The sequence below is a fragment of the Astatotilapia calliptera genome, chromosome 13 (genome assembly GCF_964374335.1).
Source record: "Astatotilapia calliptera chromosome 13, fAstCal68.1, whole genome shotgun sequence".
NCBI classification, from domain to species: domain Eukaryota; kingdom Metazoa; phylum Chordata; class Actinopteri; order Cichliformes; family Cichlidae; genus Astatotilapia; species Astatotilapia calliptera.
The window spans coordinates 6,827,348-6,848,818 of NC_137434.1; the positions used below are offsets into that span (position 1 = coordinate 6,827,348).

A 21,471-nucleotide genomic window follows, 5' to 3' on the forward strand; every position below is an offset into this window, starting at 1 on the left:
GGTTTAAATAACATGCTAGAGATTCGCGGGGTGGGGAGAGCGAGAGGGAGCAGCAGAGTGAAGGCGGGGTGGTGAGGAGGAGGCGGTGGATGGAGGGGAAAGCAGGACGGATAGTTTGAGGCTTATGAGAAGAAAGACACGGCGAGGGAGGTGGAGAGATCAAAGGGGAAGAAAAGACAGAAAGAGGTGGGCAAAACTTCTTATTAGATATCATCACTTGGTTTCTTGGAAGCTACATTTCTAATGGGTGTCCGTGAAATTTGTGTGTGTGTATGTGAGAGTGCATCTCAGGCTTGCTGCAGTGCCAACGTCACGCCCACTGGTTTTACACATGCAAATCCGTTCATCTATCTGAACGAATATCTATAAACATCTATAAACACTGTAATGTAGCCTATAAAGGTGGAGCTCCTCAGAATACAGCGAGTCCTGATGATATCACACTGATGTCACTATTTAAAATATGCACTTTTTATGAAAAGTCTGAACTATTACTGATGAAATCAATGTTTATAGTGAACCTCACCTATTCCAGAGAGTAATTTATGCAAAGCCTCCAGGTTGCATTAGTGGTAAATACATCATATGGCAAGAAGATGCTGAATCTGCTCCTGATGTTTCTGGGAATGTTGTAAGATCTGAGGGTGACGTTTCAGATAATGACAGAAAAGAATGTTGTTCCAATAATTTAATAATTTACTAAATACACTCATTGCCCACTTTGTTTGGTAAACGAGTTTGGTAAACCTTGCTAGTAAACCTTGTTTTGCCTTCAGAACTGTCCTAATCAGTTCTGAGGCATCACACAGTTTCAGTAACAATACTCAGGTGTGGTGTTAAAACAATGCTCGGTTGGTACTAGGGGCCCAAAGTATGCCAGGAAAATATCCCCATACACCAATAAAACACCAACAACAGTTTTAACTGCTGAAACAAGGCAGGATGGATCCGAGTTGTTATGCCAAGTTTTGACATAGCCATCCAAATGTCACAGCAGAAATTAAGGCTCAGGCAACATTTTTCCTGTCTTCTGTTGTAGACTTTCCCGTTCTTAGTTGACAGGAGTGGCACATGTGGTCTTCTGCCCAACTGCTTGAAGGTTTGGGTTTGGTGTCTTCAGAGATGCTCTTCTGCATACTTTGGTTGTGATGAGTCTTTATTTGAGTTACTGTTTCCTTTAGCTAATCTACTCTGACTTCTAGCATCAACGTGGTCCAAAGAACTGCTGCTCACACGATATTTTTTCTCATTTCAGACATTCTGTAAAAAAAAAGACAAGGCTGTGTTAAAATCCCTGTAGATTACAATTTGTGAAATACAAACACGCCACATTCGAACTCTCTTAAGTCACCTCGCTTCTCCATTCTGATGCTCAGTTTGAACTTTGGTAGCTTGTCTTGAACATGTCTACATGCTTAAACAATCCTGTTTTCCTGCTATGTGAGCTATGTATTAGCTCTTTGCCTTAACAAGCAGTTGAACAGGTACACCTAACAAGGTGGCCAGTGACTGTGTGAATCATTTTGTTAACGTTTACCTCCATTAAATTGCTGCTTATTCTATGCCTATGTATTTTTACTCTTTACTGTTTTCTTACTGTAGACGGTCTGTTTTACAATATTTTTTATGCATTCTGTAGAGAATCTTTATACTGGGCTTTTTCATATTGGAGAAAGAGAGGACAGAAATCACAGGTCTATATAAGAAATGAATGATCAACCAATCACATTTAACCCTTTATTGTGCTGTTAATGTCATACTGTCTTACTGGGACACCTAAAGAAATGTACCATCACTAATGTGTGTTTTCGCTACTTCTAGGAATTACTAGTTCTTATCATGCTATCACCAACACTTGCTATGAGTCACCTATGACTTGCTCATATCAGCAAAAATGAAAAACAAAAAAAACATAGAAGCTTAACACAGACTGTCTGATTATCACTTTGTATGTGTTTAAGGATTCATCATGGTCCTGATGGATCCTATCTGTCTCATTTGTTTGTCCTCAATAACAGCAGCTGTGCTCTTTGCAAGCACAGATTGTTTGATTTCATCTCTTTACGTCTCTCTGGGTTGATGATTGCTTAATTTTTACTCTGTGCATACAAGAGCACAGTTTCAATGTGATAAGAATACTCTGGACTTACAGGAGAAAGGCTAGCAGATATCTTAAGAACAAGCCGAAGCTCTGCATGAATGCAGCCACTTGGACATAAAGACAACTTTAGAACTAAAGGAGCACTGAGGCCTTTACAAAGTGCAATATTACATTTCTTTCATTGTTACTTGAGAAAACTGGTAAAGTTAGCCTCAGTCTCGCTATCGTGTAACTTTCTTTTCCATACGTGTTTTTTTTCTATTCTTTTTGAGACAGAAATTTCAATTACTTTGTTTCTGTTCATGAAAGCAGGCCAGACTCACATTCACTGTTTATGTAGCTTTATTTCTGTCTCCACCATTCCTCTTTAACAAAAACCCAAAACAATACAAAACAGGCTAAAAAGCAACACTGTTGAACTGAGCAATTACTACACTACACCGGTTAGGCACAACAAATGACCACCTGCCTAATATTATGTTGGTCTCCTTTTACTGTAGGTAAAAGGTAGGAGGTACGTGTCAAAGTAACATTCAATTCCATTTTATTTTTATGGTGCCAAATGGTAACAACTTAATTGCCTCAAGGCACTTTATATATGTAAGGTGAAGACCCTATAATAACACAAAGAAAACAGAAAACCCCAACAATCATATGATCCCCTATGAACAAGTGATTTGGAGACAGTGGGAAGGAAAAACTCCCTTTTAACAGGAAGAAATCTCCAGCAAAATCAGGCTCAGGAAAGGGCAGACATCTGACGTGAACATTTGGGTTTAGGGGATTAACACAGGACCCAGAGATGACTAATAACTGATAATTAAATGGCATCCACATAGATGGCAGGACCCAAAGTTTCAGAACATTGCACAAAGCATCACACTGCGTCCACTGGCTTGCCCTCTTCCTATAGTGCATCCTGCTGGTACCAGGTGTTCTCCAGATAAGCAATGCACTTTCACATGGCCATCCACGTGATGTAAAAGAAAGCATGATTCATCAGGCCTGGCCACCTTCTTCCTCTGCTCTGTGGTCCAGTTCTTCTGCTCATGTGCTCATTGTTGGCACTTTTGGCAGTGGACAGGAGTCAGAGTGGGCATTCTGACTGGTCTGCAGCCCCATGCACAACAAACTGTGATGCACTGTGTATTCTGACAGCTTTCTGTCAAAACCAGCATGAACTTTTTTTTTGTCAATTTAACCTGCATCTGTTGGACATGACCACAGGCCAGCCTTTGCTCACCCCCATGCATCAGTGCGCTTTTGCGTTTGTCAAACTCGCTCAAAATCCTCATGCCCATTTTTCCTGCTTGTAACACATCAACTTTGGGGACAAAATGTTCACTTGCTCCCTAATATATCCCACCCACTAATAGGTGCCAGGATGAAGGATAATCAGTGTTATTCATTTGTCTTTCAGTAATAATGTATTTATTACTTAATCCCAAGGTTATATAATATATAAAGGTTAATGTTGGTGCTCCAAGTGTGCATATAGTGACATGTACGCATGTTAAGCATTGCTGCTGTGTCATCTTACATTATTCCCTTGGAAGAACCAGCCTGCTACACTTACACAGACTTGTACTGTAGTTGTTTGCCTGGCGGGCACAGGATATGATGTGTGATAATGCAGTGCATAGGGCCTCCAAACATAGGAAAACAAAAACAGCTCTATTGGTTTTCTTGCTTGTCATAGCTGTGTTTTGCCTCAGCATATGTCTCCCTATACAGAGGATGCCTTCCAGCCAATAGCTATCGCTCAGCTTCCCCAAAAAGACCTCTGAAGACTTACATCCCCCTCTAAGTACATAAAAGTAATGAACAAAAACCCCAACCTATTTTACTGAGCTCAACCCCATTCTGCTATTTCACAGTGGCTTACTGTCAACACATCCACACCTGAATTTCAGTCTGTGATGTGACACTATGAGCTAGCTTCTTGTGCTAAAAAGAAAGAAAGAAAAGAATAGAAGAAAGGACTTTGACATCTCGGTGAGTGACATGTCTGAATATTCCCTTTAACTTGTTTTCTCGACACAAGTATTGGCCCCTGCTGCGCTGCTGAATTTCTTTATGCATCAAATCCTTTGTTGGAATTGTGATGTGTGCCATCACAATGCCTAAGTCAGGTAAGTGTGAATATTACTGCGCTCTCTAACTCAAAGCTGCACTCTGGCTTTGGAGGGAGCCAAAAGCTGCCAATCTGTGTTGTTCTATGTATTTGACAACCCTCCCCCGTATCTCCCCTCCCACCCCCGCAGTCTCTCCTTGTTATTTATAGCTTCCTCTAATGATGACGCAACGCAGCACAACTGCAAGGGAGCAAAGCATCATGCGACGGTTTTAATGCAACAATCCGGTGGATTATGAGGCCTAAGAGGCTGCTGTTGCAGTATGTAACATCAAGGCTCGTACAACAGCCAGGCAGACAGGGAGGGAGGACTAGAACCAGCCAGCACCCTGCCCTCCCCTCCCCTCCAGCCCATTCCTTCTCCCTTCTTTAGTGGAGAGAGAGGACAGGACAGCTGGGGACGGCATGGTGGGCCAAGGACCAGTGAGGATGGAGAGAGAGGATTGCAACAAGTAGACTATGCTAGGTGTTCGTTCTGGGTCTGTTAAATCCCACACAGCTGCCAATAACCAGTGTTCACTGCCGCTATAGGTCAAAAGGGATTTTTGATCCTGTAAACTTGACAAACTTTGCAAAGAGAACGGAAACTGCAATGGAAAATATACAGTACAATGTCATGTACCCACCCGTCTTCTCTTTTTTTTTTAATTAAAATGTAAAGAGAAGTTGATTTAAATGAAAGAAAATACATATGGTTATATTTTCTGTTGTTACATGTTTAAATGTGGCTACTTTCTTGCCACAAAGTAACAAATAAATATAAATTGGTGGCATCTTAATATAGTGGTGGGCAGCAGGTTATTACTGTTAGTACTGTGGATTTCATATTGGCTTTTGGTCCTTAAATAATTATATTAATTTAAACAATTTATAAGTAATTACAATAATCAGATGAGAAATAAAAAAGGGATTTTATTTTTTGTTCTTTTTCTGTTTTATGTGATTATTATTATATTTGATTATTATTTTGTTATTATTTATTATTTTATCATTTAATTATTTTTATTATTTGATTTTTACTTTATTTGTTTTTAAATTAATATAGCGTTTTTGTTTTCTCTTTCATTTCATAAATTAAAAACAATGCTATTAATTTGTTGGTGGTTGATTGTTGGTTTTAGCAAACCCTGTCTGACTTAAAAAAAAACTTTTTCAAACACAACTCAGGGTGACTAAAAATATGTAATATATATATAAAATATATGCAATTGTAGCTGTGACAATGTGGAAAAGAAGCATGGAATAGTTGTGACAGTATCGTTGTTTTTTAACTGCATCTCTTATCTATTGTTCTGTTGGTGATTCATGTTTTTGCTCACTTCTTATCCAAATCGTAGCTTTTCATCATACGTGAAAGTTTGTATTTATCTTTTACAACACTTTTTCTTTCTCGTCTTTAATGACTTTGTTTCCCCCGCTTTCCCTCAGCAAGAATTTCTCTTTTCCGTAACCACCATTCGCCAACCACAATTAGCCAAGCTGCTCTGGGATTGCGCATCAGCCATGTGCTGCACACTGCTCTAGCTTAACCAACATCTTAAACATTTTAGCCAACATAAAATCTGTTAATTTCTTTTGTCAGTTTCACAACCCTACCCCATGCTGTTTCACTTTTCTACAGTCTCCAACATGTGCATATTTATCTATGAGGTATGGTTTATGGTCTTAATTTTCCTTGCGTGGCAAGGGATTCAAATCCTGGCTGTGCCTGAGTACAATTTCTCATTTTAAACTCTACATTCCCTCAGTAGGAATTCAGTGCACTGACTGTATGCTCCAGAAAATCAATCTGTCACCAGTTTCATTTGTTTTCACCAGATGAGCTCTGGGAATCTCAGCCTGCAAATGTGCACTTGACTTGGAAAGGCTCTAAGCATATGGTCCAAGTGTGCAAATGTGACTTCTAAAATGGAGAAGCATTCAGAGGGCTCCTCTGGGTTCCCTTTCGGTGTGACAGAAATCAAAATCCTGGATAAAAGAAACATTGGGAGTTGGGAATAGCGACAGAAATGGCTACTCCTGTTCACCTACGATATGAAAACAGACAGTTATGTTAATGCATGACATAACATAGTTGGTAGTGGCTTTAAGTGTCAACAGCATGAACTGAGAGGTCTGATTTCATGCAGCCCTGCCTCCGGTTTCAGACTGAGGCTGTTTCCTGCTCTCAATACAGGAATGCCATCTAGTGGTTAAAATCAGTAAGTTTACATGTGGAACCGTATTGGAAAATAGCCCTTATGTACAACAGGTTATTAAACAGGATAGTGCATGAGCTTTGTGTTAATGGCTGCAACACAGCTGCAGCATAACATAGCACAAATGCAACACTTCCCTGCCAGTCACATGGTATTAACTTGGCAAAGTGCACCAAAAAAATCTCTCAAGTTCGCCCTCCTAAGACAGCCTATTTAACAGATCTTTATTAAGTAAAAGATTAGCCAGCTGAAGTAAATAAGTGTTCAAGATGGAGTTAAAACGAAACGCTAGGGTGGGCTTGAGCACCAGCACCCCCAACCAAATGCAAATGTATGCAGGAATAACTGCTTCCCTTCTCTCTTCCTGTGATGCGTAACCATGAGGCAAGTCTATGGGCGAAGTTCATAAATGTTTGTCCCGCTGTAACATATTGAGTTAGCTGCAGTTATTTAACCTGCACTCGTTGCAGAGATTGTGCCCCAACACTGTTTTTGTCTGCGAGGCCTGATGAATATGCATTTCTTCCCTCTCCCTGTCTTTAATGCCTAAGCGCTTCCTCAACCACACACACACAGTGATACATTTGTGCACAATACAAATCGTCATGCATATAGTGCTATTGATATACAGATAACTTTGCAAAATACCTATTAGAGCTCTCTACTTTAAAGATTAGGATGAAAACGTTCCTTTTTGAAAAAGCGTATATAACCGCGAACCCTTCCTTCATTATGCTGCAATAAGGTCTAAGCTGCTGTGGGCGGCTGAGTGTTTCTTCTTCACCCACCTTTTTTCACTGTGTGCTTCTACAGCAATCTGCATTTGATTTTTAGTTATTATTGATCTCTGGCTTTTTTTCTACAGCATGTCTGTTGTCCTGTCACCCTCCGCTCACCCCCAACCGGTCGTGGCAGATGGCTGCCCCTCCCTGAGCCTGGTTCTGCCAGAAGTTTCTTCCTTATAAAAAGGGCTTTTTTCCTTTCCACTGTCACCAAGTGCTTCTCATAAGGGGTCTTCTGATTGTTGTCATCTGAGCTCTATGTTGTTTATTGCAGGGTTTTTAACTGCTGTTGGAATTTGGAGCTATATAAATAAAATTGAATTGAATTTATTATGTAAGATTTTTCTTGATGATGATGATACTAATTAAAAGTGTAATAGTAAGTAAACAGCCAGATATGCCAAAAAGATCACCAAGAGAACAGAACACATAAATGCGTCATCAAATGCACAATTGTGTTTTTAAACAGAAAAATAAAAGGAAAGTAGATGATAGATGTGTTACATAATTAACTGAGTGGAATGATAAGTTGAAATGGAGGAAACAGTGAAATATGTGTCTCTAAAAGGTTGATTCTGTTCATCTGGACGTAGCGTTTTGTGGGAGAAATGTTTCGTCACTCATCCAAGTGACTTCTTCAGTCTCAGCTGACTGCAGGTTTCCCCAATCTTATAAACAGCGTCATTAGGACGCTACAACACAGAGCGAACACCATCCCCACTGACACAGCGGCCAGGGAGGCAGAAGAACGGCACATCAAGAAGGCCCTGAGTAAATGTGGTTATCCCAGCTGGACTTTTGTCAAAGCTGGAAAGGCACCTAAAGAAAGCTCCAGCCGATCCAGGAGAGATCGCCCAAGCGAAAACCTGTAGTGATCCCATATGTGCCAGGAGTATTGGAGCAGTTGAGACGCATTTTTTCTAAACACCGGGTCTCTGTGGCATTTAAACCCCAAAACACGCTGCGCCAAAAACTGGTCCACCCCAAGGATCGGGTCCCCCGACACAAACAGAGTAACATAGTGTACGCTGTTAAGTGCCAGGAGGATTGCCAGGATTTATACATCGGGGAAACCAAACAACCTCTGGCGAAGGCACAACACAGAAGAGCTACCTCATCAGGCCAGGACTCTGCAGTCTATTTACACCTACAGGCCAGTGGACACTCTTTCAATGATGAGGATGTAACATCCTGGACAGGGAGGAACTCTGGTTTGAGTGCGGAGTCAAGGAGGCCATTTACGTGAAAAGGGAAAGACCATCTCTGAATCGAGGAGGGGGCCTAAGTGTACATCTTTCACCATCTTACAATGCTGTGATTGCAGCCATTCCCCAACTCTCTGTGAATGGTACTCATGGCCATTGATCAGTGGTCTTTGATCAGTGGGTTTTGGTCAGTGATTGTTTCTCTATATATTGTGATCTCACACTGAATGTAGGTGGGTTAGCTATCAGTTAGCTATGACCAGAAGACAAAAAGACTACGCATCCAAGCCAAATGGTGGAACAGATAGTTTAGATCAGTGGTGTCCAACATGAAGCCTGTGGGCCAGAATTGGCCATCAAAGACAGCCTAATGGATAGTTTTGATAAAATACGAAGGAATTTCTGTATCTTGCTGATACAGAACTTCCAATTGACCATTCAGACTACATCATATTAAATAAGTAATGTATTTCTGTAATTTTACTGCTTATAATGTATCCCTAAAGAGTTATGCTGACAGATTTATTGGATTTACTACAATAGCATTTCTTTATTATGTAGAAAAACTGAGACTCACTGTTGAAACTACACTTCTTATTCTTATATTAAAATATCTCAGGGATTAAATGTGTAGGTGAGTTTCACTGGTCCTGCCCACATCCGATCAAAGTGGGCTGTGTGTGTCGTTGTAAAGTGAGTTTGACATTCCTGGTTTAGAGGAAGAATTGAACAGACAAATCTGAGTGTGGTTTATGGCTGTTGTTGCTGACTTAACTTGTGTTTCGAGTCAATGGGTAAAATGAAATTTATCTTTCAAGATGTCAGCGCCCCGACATTAAAATTGTGTGTGGAAAAATAAATACTAATAAATTAGTTTTGCATGTTTTTAAGAATTGTGCAAAGCACTCATACGCATATCTAACAGTTAGAATTTGAAATGAGCAATTGCAATCTTATTTTATTTGAGATAAAATGTTTATTCCATCTGGCTAATTGCACTGCCCTCAGCTCCACCATCTGTTACCCAGGTGAGGCAAAAAGACTCTCCTCCACACGTCTGCATCCTGTCCAGGTGAGTAACTCTCGTGCTCGTGCAGTAAACACAGTTTCCATTTATTTTCTTGTGATTCTGAATCCTCCTGATATTACTCCAGGTCTACCCACACAACACTTGTCATGCTAAATAAAATTGAAAGAGGTACAAGGAGTACACAGTTGCCTAGTAGCAAATGTTTTACTGTGGGCTTTGTGTGTGTTCAAAGTGTTTGTGTAGTTCCCAAAATACTGGCCAAAGGGACCAAACATGTTCCTTTTTCATTTTTTATAATGAGGTAGTGGAAAAACAGATGCCAGTGTTTGCTTGTTCGGGGTGGGGGTGGGGGGGTGAAGGTGAAAGCAGGGCGGGCCTTTGGGAGTGCTAAAGAGACTTGGTGGTAAAGCTTCAACTTAAAGACACTGCAAGTAACAAATACTACCAGGAAGCTGTTATTTACAACAAGCTGCAACTATTGTTCCTTCTGTTTTAGATCTATACTGGGAGGAAATGGATTTTGTGATTTTAATGAGATTTTTTTATTATCCTTTATCCATCAAAGTAAAAACGTTTTTGCACACTTCTGTGAATTTCTGTGAACAATAGTGCCCGGTAGAGTGTTCACAATGCTGAGGGATCTAGGACTCAACAGCCGTCTGTGTGCATGTGTGCATGGGTGTTGGACTTCCTCATCGGCAGAACTCAGGTGGTGAGGATGGGTAGGTGCGTCTCCGACAGCATCACTATCAGCACGGGAGCGCCAAAGGGGTGTGTCCTCTCACCACTGCTCTACTCCCTCTACACTTCAGACTGTGTGGGCACCCATGGCTCCAATACCATTGTGAAGTTTGCTGATGACACAGTGGTGTTGGGCGCCATCTCCAACAACAATAAGGCGGCCTACATGGATGAAGTGAAGAATCTGGCATCGTGGTGCCAGCATAACCACCTCCAGCTGAACGTCGGCAAGACCAAGGAGCTGAGCTGGTAGTGGACTTCAAAAGGAGTCAGCACAGAGACTACAAGCCCATTATTATTTCACTAGCTGGGACCACATCCTTGGTAACGATGGGCGATGAGGGAGTATTAACTGGTGCTGCGGTTTGGGGAAGGCCTCGAAGGGGACTGGTGATGGCTCCCGGCCCGGGCAGATCGCCATGTACTAACGAGAAGTGAATGAAGGAAAGGGAGAGAGGAAAAGAGAGGGAAAATGGGGGGGAAGTGTGGGGCATGAAAATGAGAAGAGCAAGTATTGGTGAAGGGGGGCTTTTATAGCCTGAGGCCGGAGGGGGCGTGAAGGAGGAGTGGTTCCGCTCCTGAAATTCAGATGATATCTCCACTAATGGAGCTCAAGTGGAGAGGGTGCAGTCCTTCAAGTATCTCGGTGTTCACATCTCCTCAGACCTGACCTGGTCTGCCCACATTCAGGTCCAGTCCAAAAAGGCTGGGCAGTGCCTGTACCACCTACGACAACTGAGGAAGTTCAGGGTCTCTCCAGGGATCCTCAGGACTTTCCACATTCTCATATCATCCTGCTCCTTCTGGCTTCACAACAGCACAAGACACTTTAACACCCTACCCACGCAATGTACACAAGCTGTAAATTTCCAGCTTGCTTTATTTTATTTTATCTTTATTTATATAATGTATATAACTCACCCACTTGCTGCACATAATGTCCTCTTTGTATATACTCATTCACTGTATATAAAGTTCTGTCTCTCTTTTTTGCACAGTCGAGGAATCAGGTCACATTTCACTGCGTGTTATATCTGTATAACTATGCATGTGACAAATGAAGAATCTTGAATCTTCTTCTTTCAGCTGCTCTCTTTAGGGGTCACCACAGTGGACCATCTGCCTCCATTTGACCTCGTCTCCTTGTCCTCCTCTGCCACGCCAATGCTCTGCCTGTCCTCCTTCACTACATCCATCAATCTTCTCTGTGGTCATCCTCCTTCGTTTTCCTCCTGCCTGGGAGCAACATCTTCAGCATTCTGTGTCCAGTATATCCAGTATCCTTCCACTGCAAGTGTCCAAACCTGTCCTAGAACCAGGTTTTGACTTTTTGTTCTGCTTAGGGGTTTTGTAGTTTTATTTTTTGATAAGCACGTCATGGTCCTGGGTCAGTTTACGTTCAGTTATCACTCTTCCTGTGTTTGTTGTTCTGTGTGTGTTGCCTTTAGTTTTGCTTCCTGTGTCTCATCTTCTGTGATTTCATTCACCGGTGTCTCATCCTGCCCAGCTGTCTCCACTTCCCATAACCAACGTCCTGTGTATATATTGTCTCAGTCTCCCTTTTTCCTTTGTCATGGTGTCAGTTCAGTTTTCCTTCATGTCTCGCAGCTCCAGGATTAGGTCTCAGAGTCTGGTTAGTTTTAAGTTTCTTTCTGTACCTTTTTTTTCCTAACTTTGGATTTTATTCAAATCAACCTAAAATGTCTAACCTTTTGCTAATAAATTTTCCCCTTGAATTTGTTATTTCTTAATGTTTATACACAGCAAATTCAAAAGTGTTAAATTTTTTGGTGTTAATAGTCTTCTTGCAAAAGTAGAGTTAATTTTACTCTAAGTAGAGTCACATTCTTTTAATGTAACTCTGAGGTGTAAAATGATAGTAGTTAAAATCGAGTGTTAAAAATGAGTGTTTCTCTGTCAAATCTGGAGGTGTTACAATGGAAACATTAACTCTTGACCTCTTAACTCTGAACTCCTAGACGGGCTATGACACCAATAGAGTAAATTCACAGACTCCGCCCCCAGCACGGCTCCAATCGAAGCTGAAGTGAAGCCGTTTCAGAACATTTTGCTCTACATATTTGAGTTGTTTGCCATGCTTGGTAAGTCATTTTTTCAAAGATTGTTTCAATTGTTATTAGCCTTTACTTCTGTGGCTCTTTGGAGTTGAGACAAAGCTGTGTGAAAGGCATTAGCCACGTTGCTCGCTGATAGCATAATATTCTGTTTTAGCTAGCTGAAAGGTATTGTTTGCGGGCAAATACCACAGCCTTGAAAAAAGCTTGCATGTGAATTTTCAGTCAAACTTTTGGTCAAACACACCTAAAACAATGTCTAGAATGTGAAATGTTGGTATAATGGTGCTACTTGAAGCCTGAAAACGATCGCCCATAAAAAAAAACAAAAAACGAGCAAACAGCAGTAGCAGACGTCCTGACTCGATTCTACGGTAGCATAGATCCCTCCAGAGTTTTGTGCACACGGTTTAGGTAAAAATGAAAAAGGTTGAGGTTTTACATTTAGTTCAGTATTACCTGTTGCCTGTGTCGTTGTCTTTTGGGAAAATACTTTACACAAGTAATGGCTCAAAGAGGATTCCTTTTTTTTTTTTTTACTGTGCTGCAATTGTTTACTGGATTATTTGTGCCGTTAATTAGTGTCAACTAATTTTTATTCAATCTCCACACAGGATATGCTTGTGAAGATGGAATATGGGGGAGAGCAGAAGTGCGTTGAAGTTCCACAAAGGGATGAATGAAGGACATGCATATTGTATTGAAGAAATAAGTGATGAGAATGCTGTTATTTGCATTTACCATGTCAGACCTTTTGATAAACAAAATTCTAATAAAAGTGAGAACATGCATACTGTTACATCTTTCAGAAAATGTTTTGAAATTGTGGTGCACAGTTCAGAATAAATGTTTTTCAAAAACCATTGCATCTTTTTAGTAAATGTTTATTTCCAAAATAAATTTCTAGAAGTTCAGAACAGTAAAATTCCCGCTTTTTAGAATGAATTAGAAGATAACTCTTACGTAGTTAAACTAAAATACTCTTTGAGAGTTAATATATAAACTCTTAACACCAAGTGTTAAATTATCAACTCCAGACAGATTTGGTGTTTAACACTAAATCAGAGTTAACGTACCAACTCTCCAAAAAGAGTTAAATTAACACTCTCTGGTGTGGACCCATATAGACACTTTAATAGTGTTGAAATCAAATCTGACAGTGTTAATTTGGACATGCTGGATTTGCTGTGTAGGTCTTCATTCCCTTAACTGATACAAGTTGCTTTTAACTTAGTTCCATGCCTTTAGTTCTGTGCTCTTGCTCTCGTGACCTTTAGGTTCCTTCTGTCTTTTTTATACAGGATTTGGTAAAACTCCTTTTGTTTATGCTGTTATGGCTATGCTCCTGTTGTCTGTGCCTTTGGGTCCCTGACGGCTTTAGATGATGGGTTGGGTTTTTCCCCCCTTTTGGATTTCCAATTCTGTCCTTTCAATCTTGTCTCCATGTTTGTCCATGTTCTGTGTCAAGCTTGTATGTCTTTGTCAGTGTTAGTTATTTTTTCTATATGATTTTGACAGTCTCTTGTCACCAGTGCTTTGGTTAGTTCTAGTTCTCTGTCTCGTCATTAGTCTCAGCAGTTCTGCCACCTTTTGCCTGTTCCTTGTTATCTTATGTTTGTATATATTGTCATTTTAGGCTTGGCTCTTGGCTCTTGGCTCTTTGTCACATTCTACCTCCCCGCTCATGTTTTCTCCTGAAAGATTCCTAGCTGTAAATGATTTTTTTCCTGACCTGCTTTACGTTTATTTTGTAAGAGCTCAACAATAAAACTACCTTTTAGTTTGTAACTTGTTTCCAAGTCTTGCATTTTGTTTCCAACTTGTGCCTGCCACACAAACTGCCAGTACACAAACCATCTCAGCCTTGCTTCTTTAACTTTGTCTCCAAACTGCTCAACATAAAGTTGTCTCTCTTGTGAATTTGTTTCTGATCTTTTCCATTCTGGTCACTCACACACATCAAATCAAACTGTTGTCTTTTTGTCAGTGCCATCATCTCCAAACAGCACATCACAGCAGGTCTCACTACCATCTTCCTTTTCACTCTTGCTGCTATCCTTCTATCACTAATCACCCAACACTCGTCTCTACCACTCTCCTCATCTGCTTTGTTTGTTGGTTTGGATAAACAACTTCTCCTTGCGTGTCCATCTTTCATTTCATTCAACCTTACTAAAGCAACATGAAGACAACTGTAAAGTTTATAAGCATTTAACAAAACACAGAACTCCATTAATCATAGGTTCTCACAAACTGACTGGATGGGGTCATTGTGTAATAAGCACACTCGTCATTCAACAGTCGTTTCAAGATCAAGGTCAGGAAGTACAAGAATACATCTTGGTTATGCATCTGGACACACCATCTACCATGATACCTTGGGTCATGGTGTTGGTATCATGGTTTTTTTTTGACGTACATCGGGTTATGAAACCCAGAGTTTATATAACTGTAAACTCTCAAGTTAGCACTGGACGTCAGCTAGAAGTGATAAACCAAGTGGTGTTGGCTTCTCCACAGAACCTTGGGAATTGATTATTCACTTGATCGTGGTGATAGTGACTTTTCCACCACACCAGTGTGTGGTATCGCCTTGTAGCAAGAGTTTGAATCCATTCGAATATTCTCCCGTGTCTGTTTAGTTGCTCCTGCTTCCTCTCACAGCCCAATGACATGTTAGGTGATTCTAAATTGGCCGTTGGTGTGAATGGTTGGCTATATGTCTGTGTTAGCCTTCAGATAGACTGGCAACCTGTTCAGCGTGCACCACACACCTTTGCCCTTTGCTAGTTTGAATAGACCAAAATCTAACTGTGACCCTGAATTATATTGGAAGAAGAGGATGGATGAAGGTGAACTTTACAGGCTCAAAGTTATTATGTTGGTTTTACTGTTATTCAGTTCTTGGATGATGTTTTTATGCTGGTATGCAGACCCAGTTACACATACGCATACAAGGACACACAGCACTAAATATGTAGTGCTATGTGTCCTGGAAAAATTCAACCTTTGTAGCACTTTTATAAACTAATAGTGTTTAGATGCACATCCATCACCATGTCCTGCCATGAATACCATGATTTGTGCATGATATATGTTAGGGACAGCTATCGCAACCACTTAGCTAACAATTGGTGCTTTTTTCCCTTCTAGAACAAAACCCAAAGTTTTTACTTTCTCAATGATTATCTGCTTGTCATTTAACAGATTTTATTAGGTGATTAATGTAACTTTAACTTCAAAAAAATACTGTCTTTGGCCTACTTTTCAACATTTCCATCTGACTCATTTTAAGATAAGGTTCTGGTAAATGAGATCATTAATATGCATGGTAGGCTACATAATTATACCATGCTAAAATGCTGAGACTAAAGCTGCATGCCTCAAGAAAACAGTCACAATCCTCAGCTGATGACCCTTGAGGAAGAATAATGAAACAAAATTATTACTGCATCAGAAAATAACCCTATTTTGATCTTTAAGTTACAGTTAGAGGCCATCACAATTTAAGTGATAGATCTTATAAGCAAGAACGAAAGCACAACCTGGTTGAACTAACCATTCATGTTCCAAGTCAAAGCTACTGTTTGGATTTCAGGTGAGCCAGCAGAGCTCTTGACTTCTATAATTTTACTGTCATTGATATATGATATGATGTAAATAAAAGAGTATAAAGATTCAACATTTGCATGTGGCTGAAAGTCAATATTACATATAGTTCAACATACTGCTCTTGCTCATTTAAACACAACACTTTACTACACTTCCTGCATACCTCAGCACCTCCAAAAGCTTTCTTGCCATTTTCCCAAGTCAGATATTCTCAGAGGAGCTTCCCTGCTGAGACACAGCCACACTTTAAAGCTTCATACCAGAACTGAAGACTATAGCAACTTTTGACATCTCTGTGACACATCTGTAAATATTCACTATTTCCAGAAGAGGCTGGCAAGTTTCCACATGCTTGACATTCTATGTCCATCATGAATTTCCTCTGAAACAATGCTTCCCAGACTTCATAGGTCAACTATCAGTCTTGGATACAAACAGGATCCCAAATATGGGTCACAGCTTTCTTTTTCTATTCTTTTCTACAACAAATGTTTTCACGCATAAGGATTTCAAATGGGAACTATCATTTTACATGTCTCGTATGTTTACTGACTTCAGTAAATTAGCTAAATTTTGCATATCTATTAAAACACTTAAACAATATTAGAATAAATCATTCGTTTTGGTGTCACAAACCATGAGTGCATGAATTTGAGGATTTGGGCAGGTTTGAGCTGAAAAGTAGCTCTAGCTTGTAGCTTGGATATAAGCAACCGTGTGTCATGATTAGTGTGGAGAATGACTTCCTACCTGGTGTAATTTCTTACTTTTTGTGAAAAGGTTAGCTTGAACCCTTTAGCATTTAGCTAACAGTCATTATTTCTTAGCCCTTATCTATAAGTTGACATTCTGTCACTGTCCTTATTTATTATTACTTGGAATCTCCTGCTCACCTTCCCCACTTTATATATAAAGTAATTTAGTTTTCTAGGTTTGTAGTATTTGCAGAATTCCCAACACGTTAGGTAACATTACATCCCATCCCATCTTTTATCAGTTTGGTTCCGACTTAAAAGTGCAAACAGGCCAAAAGTATTTCCTCTTTCTCGCCAATCCTGACAGCTATACCCAAATAAGGAAGGAGGAAAAGAAGTACATCTGAGCCTGAAATATGAAAATAGACAAAACTGAGCAGCCATAATACTCTAAGATGACTTCAGATTATAACATCGGGCTCATCTCTGCCAAGCGCTGCCTCGCTGTAAATGATTCAGTTGTTCCCAGCAGCAAGGAGTTCTGCAGTGTTTCCACATTAGGAGCTAATCCTTTTGAAGATGAAATACCTTCTGAATGTATCTCTCACTTGGCTACAGCACAGTGCCAACAAGGATCAAATAGACTGCTTTGTTCTCAAGTAATAAGTCATTGAGGGGATATGCCAGAATATGTATGATCACATTAATTGCGTGGCTGCTAAAGTAAAAGTACTTCCCTCTATTATCTCAACATGCCACAGTACTGAGCAGTCAACAGTTCTAATAGTGGTTTCCCTCTGTCTGGCCAAAGAGGCCCTTCTATCACCGCTCAGCAGCCACGGGGCACCGCCGGCATAATAGCAATCTCATTCACCACCACCCAGAGCTCAGCTGGCAACCCAAACAGGCTTTCCATCATGACTAGGACACGGCACAAGAAGATATTTAAATGGAGTGGACAATTAAGATGGATCAGGGTGTCTCAGAAAGTATTGGGCTAAAACAAATATGCAAGGGGGTGTGTTTGTAATAACAATGAGAGAAGGGTTGCATTGCTAATTTGTTTTGACAGGGAAATGACTAACAAAAAAAAATATGTGCAACATTACATTTAGATATTATATACTGTAGTTCTTTAAAATGCTTCAACAGTAATTCTGTATAAATAACAGAAAAATACATTTCTGATTGGCTTGTAAATGAAATGCTATTGCTGCGTTTTTTCTTTCATTTTTTTTCCAAAATGCAAACTTTCAATTTAAAATAGATGACTCTGCAGAGAATTTACCACTATACCACAGACATGTTGGTTTTCAGGAGGCAGAAGTGACCCTCTCTGGATGAGACCTTGGTTAGCAGACTGGATCTGTAGTATGTTAGGAGGCAAGGCACAGACATACATATTTGCTACAGTGCTGCATAACAGAATAAATAATGTAAGGTTTCCACTTGGCAAAACTGAAGAAAAAAACTTTCTTGATGGTGTTAATGTCACAGCAAATCGTGTTATTTGTTAAACTGTCAAACGATTCCCCAGAAGACACCAACACCACAAACCCAATGATGCGGTCCAGTTCAGAGACTCATATGACTCAGGCAGAGGTGGGTGAGTGGATCCAAATATCGATAGTAGCAAAACCAATGCTGGTAATGGATTTTTTCCTAGAAAAGAGCAATATTCTTTAAACATGCACTAAAAAATGTCTGAAGCTTTTTGTGTTGACTGTCATATCACATATTCATATTTAGCCTATAGAACATTTAAACAATAGAAGTTGACCCAAACTGCTTTAGAGACAGACACATTTCCCAAAACCTGGTTTTAAAATACATAAAAAGCTGAAAGGTGTGTTTTGTTGTGTTAACTAATTATTGTGGAAAGTAAAAAGTCATAGTGATTTAGTGCTCATTAAAAAGTGTTCAGAATTTCTAAATTCATCTCATTAATCATTACATACTGCTCTCTCCTACATGAACTGCCTTTAGACACTATCCGTAGAGAGCATGCTTTTCTCTGTGCCAGCCTGTAAACATATTTTTAATGCTGCTAAACTTGGGCATTTTAACAAGAGAGTCCATGGAGAGCCCTGTTTGGAGCCAGCCTCCAGTTGCCACTCCAGGAACTGCAGTTTCTGGCACTTCCATGTTGTTTTTTATTTTTCTGCCCCAGTGGTTGCTACTTGATAATAAACTTAGGATTACATTTACTTTGGTATAAAATAAATGTCATGTAAGTCATGCAAATATTGCAAAATTTGTATTTTTGTCTATAATTTAAGGTGTCTGCTTTGGACTATTCTGTCAGTTATTTTAATAAATACTGCATTTATTTGATTTAGTGTTCACTTGGAGAACAGGAGATTTCGAGGGATGTTTTGGCAAGTATTGTATGAAGAATAGAACATTTTATTCTTGACTATCTAATAGATTGAGTTAGCCAACTAAAAGCTTCATTTGAACATTTTAACTATAACACAGGTTCTCATCAGTGGATTGAGCTTTGATCAATTTCAGAATATTAAATTTCAAAGTGACTTTTGGGCAAAGACAGATGAGAAGCCCTGTTCATTTCTCAATCAAAGTAGCAATTAATACAAAGAAGAAATGCTGCTGAGAATGTCGCCTTCTTACTTTTGAATAAAACTAAGAGATCATTTCAGATATTCCTATAGGTACAAAAACCAGAAGAATGTGAAGAATATTACACATTTTTGATCCAATCACTCTCACGGAAGAAAAAAAAGTAATCTAAACCTTCCTAAGTTCCTAAACACATTATGATGGTATAATAATAAATATCAGCTTTGCAGACTGACAGGACTTTAGAGAATTTATTGAGGGCATAGTTCATATTCAATTAAGAAATGAGTATGTAGCCAGTATGGTGGAATAAATAAGTCTAGTACACACTAGTTCGTACAAAGCCAGATCATTGGAATTAGAAGAGATAATAAGGACTAAGTGATGAATATGAGTCACTCAAGCTGCACTGTGAACGGAGGCGTGAAGCCAACTGTAGCATGCAGGCAGCAGTACTCTCCGCTCTGCCAGCACTGGGAAAAGGGAGGATTCAGAGATCCGCAGCTCATGACCGCCTTCAGTGTGTGTAGCCTGATTTTTGTGGCGTTACCGATAGCCTTAAACACCTCCAGCAGCATCACTCTGCTGTGGACGGTCGCTGAGGAAGCATCGATTATTCGGCGTCGTTTCTGGTCAGGATTGTCCTGCAGTGACCACCGACTGACTGCTGGACTGCAGCGAGCATTTGAACCCCCACCAGTGGTGCCCAGCGTACCCCGAGAGCTCAGACATGCCATCTGTGTCGACTGGAAACGTTGCGGTGTGCTCCGAAATTCGCTTTACTACTTGAGGGAATCAAAGTTGGTGCAATGGAGACTTCCGGGAGTGATGCGGCGGACGCGTACTTAAGAAAAGCCGAAGACAGAGAATACGATCTTGAGCATCTGCCTCCACTGCTGGAGGATGAGGTGAGAGGGAGCGGGGTTTTTAAAAGGAAGAAGTTATAACTAAACATTGGCGTTTGTTTGTTTTAAAAAGATACCGGTGTCGATTGCTTGGAGCATCCAAATGATATGAAACAGCCTCTTTTTATGTTTCCTAGAAAGCTGCTGGTTGAAATTCTTAATCCTCTTAGTGGTTAAAGTCAGCCAGAGAAACGTTCTTAGGGCCTTAACATTTACGATGATTTAAGACAAACAAGGGATCGGAATCGACTTGCTCACTGTTTAAATGCGAGTAAAAGTCAAAATGTTCTCCAGAAATAATTTTAATACCTAGACTTAAAAGGTTTCAGGTTTTATCTGCAAAACAGTCTAGTATATTTAGAGTAACCCATTTCCTGCCAGGGTAGCAGAAAATACATCTGGAAGAGAATGGGTGGAGAAGGGTTTGGTGTTGTGGACGGAATTTAATATACTTGTTGACTTTTTTTTTTCTTTTTCGGACACACTGGGTTATGTTGCATATCTGACATATCTGTTTAAGGTAATCTCTCTGCTCTATGGTGTGGAAGATAAAAAACAACTTTTGGAAATTCACATTAAACCAAATTCTCAATACTTTATATAATGGTACAAGACAGCCTTCCTAAAGAGTGCTTCCAAAGAGCTCCCATTGGGAATGATAGGGGATGCCCACCTTATGTGTAAAATAAAATAGGGTTCCAAATTTAAACCATCAGCAGTCTTTAGTGTTTCTTTGTTAAATTGAATAATCTTTTTGTATTTTATTTGTTTTTTAAACAGAGTTTCAAATGATGCATGATGAAGGAATACCATGTTCTGAGGATTTTGTTTGTTGCTGTTATGAGCACTTCTTCAAGTGCCAGAATTGAAAATTGTCCTCCTCTCCCTCTGTGTGCATCTTTACACCATAATACAGGAGAACAAGCCCTCTCTTTTGCCTTTCCTCCCATTACTGCAGTGCAAAGACATGCACCACACCAAGAGCCTCACCAGAACCTTGAAACTCAGAGGCAAACTTATATAGGACAGCACATTTAACTTGAGGGGGGTGAGAGAAACTAACGTTCCCCTGCACTGTTCTCAAGGGAAACTGTCTATTTATGGGGCGGCTGCTGCTGCTGCTGCTGCTGCTTGAAGTGGGACTTTTCTGCCCTGTAATTTGGCTCTACCCCACTCGATCACATCAGTATGCTTTGTTCGCAATCTGTTGCAACTCTGCTGCACCTACAAGACAGTCGTAAATCAAAACAGATAGGCCCTTCTTGTGCAATCAAAGATAAAGCAGTGATTGTCAGTGAGAGCAGAGCTGTAGATTATCAGAGAACAGAAGCGTTAAGACCTTCGGAGTTAGAGAAAAATGAAGCTGCTGTGATATAAATACTGTCATGAAAGAAGAAAAAAAATCGTCCATGG

The 21,471-nt window shown here is 40.0% G+C and overlaps 1 protein-coding gene and 1 long non-coding RNA gene across 2 annotated transcripts in view; both read left to right on the plus strand.

The window, feature by feature from the left end:
* Positions 1 to 12,168: 12,168 nt before the first annotated feature.
* On the plus strand, positions 12,169 to 13,129 carry LOC145419724 (uncharacterized). The gene is made up of 2 exons (XR_013901059.1): positions 12,169 to 12,293; positions 12,881 to 13,129. It is a non-coding gene; the product is annotated as an uncharacterized LOC145419724 (long non-coding RNA).
* A 6,497-nt stretch (positions 13,130 to 19,626) lies between these two features.
* The window catches only part of kndc1 (kinase non-catalytic C-lobe domain containing 1), a 49,465-nt gene continuing 47,620 nt past the window's right edge, over positions 19,627 to 21,471 (plus strand). Inside the window, exon 1 of the mRNA XM_026189787.2 lies at positions 19,627 to 20,061. Within this exon, the coding sequence (XP_026045572.2) occupies positions 19,963 to 20,061 (99 nt within the window). The 5' untranslated portion in view covers positions 19,627 to 19,962. The remainder of the gene's footprint in view (positions 20,062 to 21,471) is intronic.